Source organism: Orycteropus afer, unplaced genomic scaffold, assembly GCF_000298275.1.
Source record: "Orycteropus afer afer isolate SDZICR_OR568_19922 unplaced genomic scaffold, OryAfe1.0 scaffold00034, whole genome shotgun sequence".
In the NCBI taxonomy this organism is placed as follows: domain Eukaryota; kingdom Metazoa; phylum Chordata; class Mammalia; order Tubulidentata; family Orycteropodidae; genus Orycteropus; species Orycteropus afer.
This window is the reverse complement of record NW_006921621.1, coordinates 13,770,136-13,780,925: the sequence shown is the minus strand read 5'-3', so window position 1 is coordinate 13,780,925 and position 10,790 is coordinate 13,770,136. Positions and strand designations below refer to the sequence as shown.

The 10,790-nt window shown below is 41.5% G+C and overlaps 1 protein-coding gene across 1 annotated transcript in view; it reads left to right on the top strand.

The window, feature by feature from the left end:
- The window catches only part of SPATS1 (spermatogenesis associated serine rich 1), a 43,281-nt gene extending 41,837 nt beyond the window's left edge, over positions 1 to 1,444 (top strand). The window contains exons 7-8 of the mRNA XM_007936302.1: positions 949 to 1,090; positions 1,313 to 1,444. Coding sequence (XP_007934493.1) covers positions 949 to 1,090; positions 1,313 to 1,444 — 274 coding nt within the window. The remainder of the gene's footprint in view (positions 1 to 948; positions 1,091 to 1,312) is intronic.
- The last annotated feature ends 9,346 nt before the right edge of the window (positions 1,445 to 10,790 follow it).

Below are 10,790 nucleotides of genomic sequence, written 5' to 3'. Positions count from 1 at the left end.
GTTCCCTCCCCGCTCCTCCCACCCCTGGTAACCAACAAAGAAAATTTCCTTCAATAGATAAACCTTTCCTTAACTTTTACAATAATGGACTAATACAACATTTGTCCTTTTGTGATTGACTTATTTCACTCAGCATAATGTCCTCCAATTTCATCCACATTATGCGGTGTTTTGCAGATTCTACATTATTCTTTTGCATTGCATAGTATTCCATTGTGTGTATGTACCATAGTTTGGTTATCCATTCCTCAGCTGATGGACATCTAGGTTGTTTCCATCTTTTTGTTATTGTAAATACTGCTGCGATGAACATGGATGTGCAGATACCTGTTTTTGTCCTGGCTCTCACTTCTTTAGGGAATATACCTAGTAATGGAATGGCTGGCTCAGATGGTGTTTCTAAATCCAACTTTTTAAGGAATCACTATACTGTTTTCCACAGTGGTTGTATCATTTTACTGTCCCACCAGCAGTGTATGAGAGTTCCCATCTCTCCACGTCCACATCAGCACTTGTTATTTTCTGTTTTGTTGAACTTTCCTACTAGTGCAAACTTAATGACTTTTGAGATACAAAAGGAGCAGATTAGACACAGAGACAAACAAGCACAAATGGGGAAAGATAGGTAACATGTGAAAGTCACCAAGGAATTGAGCGAAAGAAACTGAAGAGAGACAAAGATTTCCCCACAGAGCTGACAGAGAGAGAGAGAGAGAGCCTTCTTCTAGAGCCAGTGCCCTGAATTTGGACTTCTAGCCTCCTGACCTATGAGAAAATAAATTTCTTTTCTTTAAAACCACCCACTTGTAATATTTCTTTTATAGCTGCACTAGGTAACCAAGACAGAGATCTTCTTATTTTTGGAACATGTAGTGTCCTGTCTAGTGATGGTGTTTATAAATTTTGTGTCAGACAAATCCAAACAGAGGTGTTTTCTTCTTCCTATAGTTTACCTTTCTGGGTGAAAGAGAAGGCTAACAAGCTGAAGAATGAGATAAGAGAAGTTGAGGAGCTTGACAATTGGCAACCAGCGGTGTCCTTAACACGAAGCTTACTCCCTCCTGGTGGGTTACACAGCATTAAAAAAATAGTACAAAATCTAGAGGCAAGCCCCAAAGAGCAGACTTTTGAGGGGTTTCACATGGGAGAGAAGGCAAAAGCCTCTTGCAGAGTGGGAGTGGATGGGGTCTTTTGCCACAGGCAGTGCTTTGGGCAGATAGCAGGGCTCTGCCTCTTGGAGTTGAGTGTGTAGGTTGAGAACTGTTAGTCTTGTGACAGAACACAGCCTTTAACTTCATTCTTCTGTCTACAGGTTCTTTGGACTTTGAAAGGCAATCCTAAGCAGAGACAGACCACAAAGCAAGCACCGATGAGCCTCATCCAGTTGATTGCCTTTGTCAGTGTTGCTGTCCTCAATCAAATGTTTGATTTCCAGAAGGAATGACTGTAGTTAGCTTTTTTTTTTAAACTATGTCTTGAAAACTTTCAAACTTACAGAAAAGTTGCAACAATAGTACAATGAACACTTGTATATTCTTGACCTAGGTTCTCTAATTGTCAACATCTGTCTATATTTGCATGCACTCTTTCTCCTATTATAAATATTACTATTTTGACCATCTGACTAGATTGCCTGTTTAAGAAGAGTGGCAGACGTCATAAACCTTTGTACCTCCATACTTCAGCAGCATCTTCTAAGATCAAGAGTATTCTCAAAAAAAAAAAAAAAAAAAAAAAAAAATCTCAAACATAACCATAATCCCAATACTAAATTCAGGAATTTAACATTGATACAATACTAGTATCTAATATACAGTCCTCAGATTTTCCCAATTGTTCTAGTAATTTCCATGAGTTTTTCTTTCTTTTTTTTTTTTTCCCCTTGAATAGTATTCAATCCAGCCACTGTGCTATTACATCTACTTATCATATCTTTAGTCTCCTTTAATTTGGGATACTTCCTCAACATTTCTTTGTTTTTCATGAAATTGACAGTTTTGAAGTATTCATGTAATTTCATTGTTATGGGTTTGTCTTTCTGATGTTTCCTCATGATTAGGTTCACATTAATCATTTTTGGCAGAAATATCACAGGAGTGATTATTGTATTCTTCTCAGCCATCATGTTGTTTTCTTTTTGTATCTAGAAAAGCTAGTCAGGGAGGGAGGATAGATATTTGTTCCCCTTCTGGTTTTAAAAATCAGAAAAACCTTTAAGAAGAAGTGAAGCACACACACATCCAGGTCAGAATAAAACACATCTGTAAAGCATTGTTAAGGAGCTCTGTTGGTGCAAATGCTTAAGTGCTTGTCGTTGAAAAGTTGGTGATTCTAACCCACCCTGAGAACTTCTTTTTTTAAAAAGTGTTGTTACTGGTAATAAGCACAGCTACCAGGTCAGAAGTTTATCCAAAAGGAGGCAGATCATCTGGACTAGAGAGCAGTGAATTTACAGGCTAATGATATCATGGTGACAGGAATCCAGGTCAAGCTTAGGCCTGGAGGATGAGGATGAAGCTTTCTTTGGTTAATCAATTTGTCAATCACCATGATGTTTATTGTTGTGGTTGTTAGGTGCTGTTGAGTCAGCTCTGACTCATAATGACCCCATGTACAACAGAGTGAAACACTGCTTGGTCCTGTGCCAGCCTCACAATCCTTGCTATGCTTAAGCCCATCATTGCAGCCACTGTGTCAATCTGTCTGGTTGAGGGTCTTCCCCTTTTTTGCTAATCCATCTACTTTAGTAAGCATCATATTCTTCTCTAGGGAGTGGTCTCTTCTGATAACATGGCCAAAACAGGTGAGATGAAGTCTGGCCATTCTTGCTTCTAAGGAGCATTCCAGCTGCACTTCTTCTAGGACAGATTTGTTTGTTCTTTTGGCAGTCCATGGTATTTTTAATATTCCTCGCCAACACCACAATTCAAAGACACTGTGGTAGTTGTGTGTGAACTTGGCTAGGCCTGGTTTTGAGTGTCTGGGCAGCCGGATGTAATTATTCCCTGTAATGAGACTGGTAATCAACTTCATGGTGGAATCTGCAGTGAGCAGCTGGTCTGCTTCCAGTATATAAGAAGAAATTTTGAGAAAGGCCTCTGCAGCTTTTGGCATTCTTGGACCCTGCATGTAGCTGAGTCTTCATCTCAATGGCCTGCCACATTGTCTGCTGACCTTGGGACTATTAATGGACTTAAATTAATGCCTTGCCATGTAGTTCAATAATTTGGGGACCAAGCTATTTTACTTAATGCCCTTGGGTTTGTCAGCCTCAGCACCCAGCAGCTGCCTGAGTGAAGAGACATCTCCAGCTTAAGTGGTCCAGGAGCAAGAGGCAGAACTGAAGCCCAAGGTTGAGGGGCTTCCACCCAGCCCCTAGAGCTGGCACTTTGAATTCAGACTTCTAGCCTCCTAAACTGTAAGAGAATAAATCTCTGTTTGCTAAAGCCATCCCATTTGTGGTATGTCTGTTAGAGCAGGACTGAAGTAACCAAAACAGGCACCAACTCTTCTTGGGTCTTCCTTATTCATTGTTCAGCTTTCACATGCATCTGAGGTGACTGAAAATACCATGGCTTGTGTTAGGTGCACCTCAGTCTTCAAAATGACATCTTTGCTCTTCAGCACTTTCAAGAGATCTTTTGCAGCACATTTGCCCAGTGTAATACAGCATCTGATTTCTTGACTGTTGCTTCCAAGCATGTTGATTGTGGATCCAAATAAAATGAAATCCCTGACACCTTCAAATCTTTTTTCCATTTATCATGATGTCGCTTATTGGTCCAATTGTGAGAACTTTTGTTATCTTTATGTTGAGGTGTAATACATACGGAAGACCGTGGTCTTTGATCGTCATCAGTAAGTGCTTCAAGTCATAGTCACTTTCAGCAAGCAAGGTGTGTCATCTGCGTATCACAGGTTGTTAAGGAGTCTTCCTCCAGTCCTGACGCTGCCCTCTTCTTCACATAGTCCAGTTTCTCATATTATTTGATCAGCATACAGATTGAATAAGTGTGGTGAAAGGATACAACCCTGATGCACTCCCTTTCTGATTTTAAACCATGCAGTATCCTCTTGTTCCATTTGAACGATAGCCTCGTGCTCTATGTACACGTACCTCGTGAGCACAATTAAGCGTTCCAGAATTCCCATTCTTCTCAATGTTATCCATAATTTGTTATGATCCACACAGTCAAATGCATTTGCACAGTCAATAAAATATAAGTAAGCATCTTTCTGGTATTCTTTGCTTTCGGCCAAGATCCATCTGACGTCAGTAATGATATCCTTCATTCCATGTCCTCTTCTGAATCCAGCTGGAATTTCTGAAAGTTCCGTCATTATACTGGTGCAACTGTTTTGAATTATCTTCAGCAAAATTTTACTTGTGTGTAGTATTAATGATGTTTGTTAGTACCTAGTATATGTTTAGAACCGTATGTGACCTTTGGGGGATTGATAAGAGGTGTAAGGTATTGATTGAGGCCCTAATATGTGCAAGGCCCTTTGCTGGCATTTATGAACAATATAGACATAGCTCTACTGATAGATAGTTCCGGTGGGAAACAGATAGTAATCAATTAATTAGAGAAATACTTAATTACAGTTGTGCTAAGTCCTTTGAAGAAGCACTTGAAAAAATTCCAGGTTATGAGAATGACAGGTGAATATGACCTAGTCAGTTGTGGCTTCTTCTTGAAAGTGACAATTTGAGACTTGAGGGATAAGTAGGCACTGACTAGTGAAGAGAGGGGTGTATCAGTTAGTAATAATTTGGCTGCATGTAACAGAAAACTCATGTAAGTGTTTAAAATAAGATAGTGATTCCTCACCTGTCTCAGTTATCTGTGTTGCTGTAACAGAATACCACAAGTGGATAGCTTTAACAAACCAAAATCTGTTTTCTCACAGTTTAGGAGGCTAGAAGTCTGAACTTAGAGCTCTGGCTCTAGGAGAAGTCTTTCTCTCTGTGTTGGCTCTGGAGGAAGGTCCTTGTCTCTTCAGCTTCTGTTTCCTCGTTCCTTGGAGTTCTCCATGTGTCTTGGCATCTGTCTTACCCCATCTCTCCTCTGCTTGCTTGTTTAATAATCTCTTTTCTATTTCAAAAGAGATTGTCTCAAGATACACCTTACATGAATCCTGTCTCATTAACATAAAAAGACAAACAATTCCCAAATGGGATTATAACCACAGGTATAGCAGTTAGGATTTAGAACACATTTTTGGGGAACATAATTCATACATATCACCACCCCAGTAGTAGAAATCTACACCCACAGGGGAGTATTTCAGGGCTGGTAGCTTCATGGTTGATCATCCAGAAACCATTTCCTTCTATCTTTTTGCTCCTGCACTTTAGCACTTGGCTTCCACCCTCAAGATCACCTCATAGTTTTAAATAGCTGCTGAAGCTCTAGGCATTACATATATGCTTCAAGCAAAAAGATGAAGGAAAGGGAGAAAGAAAAGGATAAACACCAGCTATCTGTCAAGGTTGAGGAATATAGCTTTTGCGGTGTAGTGTCAAAGGCATCTGACTGCTAACCAGAAGGCTGGCGGTTCAAACCTATCAGCCACTCCTTGGAAGGAAGAATGGGGAATCTACTTCCATAGAGATGTTGTTGTTGTTATGTGCCGTCGAGTCAAACCCGACTCATAGCGACCCCTCCTTGGGTTTCCGAGGCAGTATCACTACGGAAGTAGGATTGCCCAACCTTCCTTCCGAGGAGTGGCTGGTGAGTTTGTCCATAGAGATACTGCCTGGGAAACCCAAGGAAGGGTTGCTACGAGTCAAATCAACTCGACGGCAGTTTGGTTTTGGCTAGTGACGTTTTAGCTGACTTAGAAAACAGTGCTTGTATAAAAATTCAGTTTCTAGAAAGAACTCCATTAACAAAACATATCTGGGTTTCCATAATATTCAGTTTTCTAAGAATGTTATTCATTCAGTAGTAAAATGCAGAGGTTATATGAGGTTTCATTATTTTTGGCAAAACTATTATTTTATTAATATCCTTTTGGTATTTAATACTCACTTGGTTCAGGTTAGGAAAACATGAAAGCTGGATCTACACCAAAACCAAACCAAACCCGGTGCCATTGAGTCAATTCCAACTCATAGTGACCCAAAGGGTGTCCAAGGCTATAAATTTTTATGGAAGTAAATTGCCTCATCTTCCTCCTGCAGAGTGGCTGGTGGGTTTGAACACCAACCTCCTGGTTAGCAACCAAATGCCTTAACCACTGTACCGCCAGAACCCCTTGGAGCTATACTACGTGTTAGTATTGTTGTCTCATAGCTTCAGTATTGTCTGTCTATACAGCTAAGCAGGGTGAGAGTTCAATGGCCATGAATCGTAAGTCTTAGAACCTTCCATCAGTCAGGAAAGAAACATCGGGAGAAAAAGGTGAGAACAAAAGCCTACCATGTACAGTCAGACTGTGACATGGTCAAGCCAGTAACTCTTGGTGTTTCAATAGGCAATCTCCTTCATCATCAAGGAAACCTCACTGGCTGGCTAATGAGTAGTACAGGTCAGGTCTCCTAAAAACCTTAAAGTGGGAAGGGAGTTTTGGGACTCATGGTAAAGTGCCCAAGAAGAGACAGGATTTCTTTTCCTATCAACCTGTTTGTTATCTTCAGACACAGCCACAGCAAATTGCAGGACAGTAAGTGATTTAATATGGCCCTTCTAGCCATAGTCTTTGTAACTCCCACTAAGTGACAGGTGGACTATGCAAATGAGGTCTTGTGGCCCACCAATGGGATTAGACAGCTTGCTAGTAAATAAGGTGTCTGGCACCCTTGTGGGTGTTGGGCATGTAAATAAGGTGTTTGGAACCTTAATGAGGGGACTGGTCAGTTTTGCCATCCTGCTAGGCTTAAAGGGAGACAGACACTGGGAGAGGGGCAGAGCAGTTGTAACATGGAAGACAGTGAGAGCTGGTGGTGCAACTGTACAGGCATACTTCATTTTATGGCACTTTGCTTTATTGTGCTTCCATGAGCAAATCTACCAATGTCTTTTTTTTTTTTTTTTTTTTACAGTTTCTGTTATATTTTGGTACTTTTCACAATATTTCAAACTTTTTCATAATGCTTTTGTTCACTCTGGTGGCACAGTGGGTAACGTCTAGAAGGTCGGCAGTTCAAACCCACCAGCTGCTCCACAGGAGGAAGGTAAAGCAATGTATTTACAGCCTTGGAAACCCAGTGGGGGTCACTATGAGTCAGAAACGACTTGATGCCAGTAGGTTTGTGTTTTGGTTTTATTGCACACTTAATAACCAAAACCAAACTCACTGCCATCAAGTTGGTTCCAACTCATAGTGATCCCTCCTTGGGTTTCCCAGGGGGTATCTCTACAGAAGTAGATTGCCCAATCTTCCTTCCAAAGAGTGGCTGGTGGATTTGAACTGCCAGCCTTATGGTTAGCAGTCAAATGCCTTGGTCAAATGCCTTACGCACTACACCACCAGAGCTTCCTTGCACAGTTAATAGACTATTAAAAAAAATTAAAAAAAAAATAAAAACCTCCTGCCATTGAGTTGATTCTGACTCATAGCGACCCCCATTGGGTTTCTGAAGTGGTAAATCTTTACAAAAGTAGATTGCCCAGTCTTCCTACTGTGGAGTGGCTGGTAGGTTTGAACCTCCAACCTTCTGGTTAGCAGTCACATGCATTAGGCACTGCGCTACCAGAGCTCCTTAATAGACTATATAGTATAATGTAAACATAACTTATATGCACCAAGAAACCAAAAAATTCATGTAAGTCACTTTATTGAGATACTCTCTTTGTTAAAGTGATTCGAACCCATACTATCTCTGAGGTATACTGTAGCAAGAGCGATAGAGTGAGATGGCAGAAATCAGGAGACTAGTGCTAGACTGCTGTGGTGGGTCTTACTGATCCCTGGAGCTAAGAGTTCTAACCTTGCTCGAGAGGGCCCCAGCAGGGCCCAGCAGTAGAGATTGAGAAGAAGCTGTCCTGATTGAAGGAATGCATCCTGGGTTGTCCCTGTTACTTCTGAGTTGATCCCAATCCTGAGTGTTCCCTGTTACTTCCCTAATAAATCACTTAAGTGTAAGCATACCTTGTGAGTCCTATGAGATGTTGCAGCGAATCACCATACCTAAAGACCAGAGGGAGAGTCCTGAGGGGAGGAGAAGCAGTTGAGGTTAGACATGGTGGAGTGGTCCAGCAGGTTGGAAAAGTTGGCCATTCAGGACATCTTTAACCTCTGCCTCATAGGAAACAACTTTGTGCCTCACTTTATTAAAGAAATTATTCATTTACAAATGAATCAGGATTTAAATACAGTACAATTGTGCTACCTTTGTATATGCCTTTAGACTTACAGAGAAAAGGTGCCAATTGCCAGCAATGGTGTCTGGTTACTCTTTGAGTTATTATCAGAATAACATCTGTGCTAATTGTCTGGTCTCTGGGACACAGGGGCCACCCCTACTCCATACAAAACCCAGGAAAGTAAATAAAACCAGCTAATTGAAGAGTGGCAATAAAGGGGATGCCAGCAGAATTTCTGCAATACATTAACTTGTGAAAAAAATTATGTTTTTTTGGGGGGTTGCTTCCATCACTTAAATATAAAAAAGGCCACTGAAATCATCAGTGTGGGTGGAAAATGGAGACCATAATATATAAGCACAAAAAGGTTCTGCAGGCATTTTCTGATGGGATTGTCTAAATTGGATGAGAAATGTTCTCAGAAGGTTATTTTGAAGGGAAGGAGTCCTACATAATAAATGTACTAAGGAAAACAATCAAATGACTGTGTTAGAAGGTGTGTAGTAGTCCCTATGTTTCAGAGATCTATTTATTTCCTCAGTGCTGCTTTAATCTCAGTAGATACGATGTTTACAAAAATCATTAAATGACTGTATCTTAGGAGTTGCAGAGCTACATTCCATTTTCTGGAACTCAGGGCAGTTTTCACCAGTTTTGAGGTTCTCAGGGGGTACATCTCAGTTGCCAGGCCCTTATTGCATAGCACACAGCTGGCAGGTGATGTTGTTGTTGTTATGTGCCGTGAGAACCTCATAGACCCAGGGGAAGATTGATGCCAAGACTTATGGAGATCTCCAAGGAATGCTGGTCCCACAGATGTTGAAAGAAGACAGGACCTTCCCCTGGAGGCAACAGAGAGAGAAAGCCTTTCTCTAGAGCTAGTCCCCTGATTTTGGACACCACTATGGCAGCACTGGTAGCATAGTGCCTAAGGCACTTGACTGCTAACCAGAAGGTTGGCGTTCAAACCCACCAGCCACTCCTCAGAAGGAAGATGGGGCAATCTACTTCCACAATGATACTGCTTTGGAATGAGTCAGGTCCAACTCGACGGCACATAATAACAACAAGAACAACATGGCAGCACTAGATAACTAAGCAATTTCTTTTATAATAGTTGTCATTTTTAAGCACTATTAGGTATTGAAGTTTTCAAGGCTTTCATTTTACTTGGATGCACAATCAATGTCCATGCAAGCAGCAGTCAAGAAACCAAACAATATATTGCACTGGGTGAATCTGCTGCAAAAGGCAAGGTCACCTTGAGGACTAATGTGTATGTGAAAACGGTCCATAGTAGTGTTTGAGAGCCACTCCTTGGAAGGAAGTTTGGGCAATCTACTTCCGTAGTGATACTGCTTCAGAAACCCAAGGAGGGGTCGCTATGAATCTGAGACGACTAGATGGCACATAACAACAATAACATCAACTTCAACAGAGGGAGGGAGAATCAAGATAATCAGCATCAGCCCAAGGCTAATTTCTATGAGATAGAGGTCAGGCATACCTCTGCCCTACAAACTATTTTTTTTTTAACCAATTCTGATACCAGCCATCCTCCCACAGAACTCTACTTCTTTGCTAGGTTCGAGAATTTGTTGCAATGGCCACATAGAATTCATAGACAATACTCACAATAATGGGGTTTATTAAGGAAGTGATAGTTCACAATTTGGGATCAGATCAGGAGTATGTAGGCAAAGTCTTTCTTCTTCAGTACAGGAGAGCTTTCTCAGCTCCTCTTGGCCATGCAGGCCTTCTTTCACTCCTGTGATCAGGCCTCTTCTCTTTGTCCTTAGCTTGGCCTCTGCCCTGCTCAGACAAATGTTATGGAGCTGTTTTAGCTCTGTTGCTAAGTACCTGGAGGCACCCCACGCAGTCAGCATGCCTATTGCCAGAAGGTGCTCAGGTCTCTCAATCCATGGGTCAGCACACTCACTACATACAGCCACATCACTCTGTGGGCTGGGAAGCCTGCCGTGCTGTCTTGCGTCTGTCTGTTATGCCGTGGCTGTGTCTGTGCTTCTGAATTCTGCCTGCTGCCACTTCTTGCCACTTCTGGTGCTAGAGTTCACTGTTTCCTGGGTCTAGATAGTTCTTAGTGCGGGAATCCTGGATTAAAAGCAGGCAGTCTGCTCCTCGTTCTTCTTTGTGATTCCCTCTTTGTGAAGAGGTTCCCTCTTTTGCTTCTGGGATTGGCTCCTTTTAAGCCTAGTGAGATGGCAATACTGACCAATCCCTTTGTTATGGTTCCATATACTTTATTTGCATGGTTCTATCCCCATAAGGGCTCCATGCACCTTATTTGCATTATTAGCAAGCTGCCTAATCCCCTTGGTGGGTCACAAACACCTTATTTTCATAGTCCCAACCAATCACTGTGTGAGAGTCAAAACTATGTATGGTTAGAAGGACCATATTAAGTAATTCACTGCACTGCAGCGCACCTGACCCAGGCCATGGTATTTTCAGTCACCT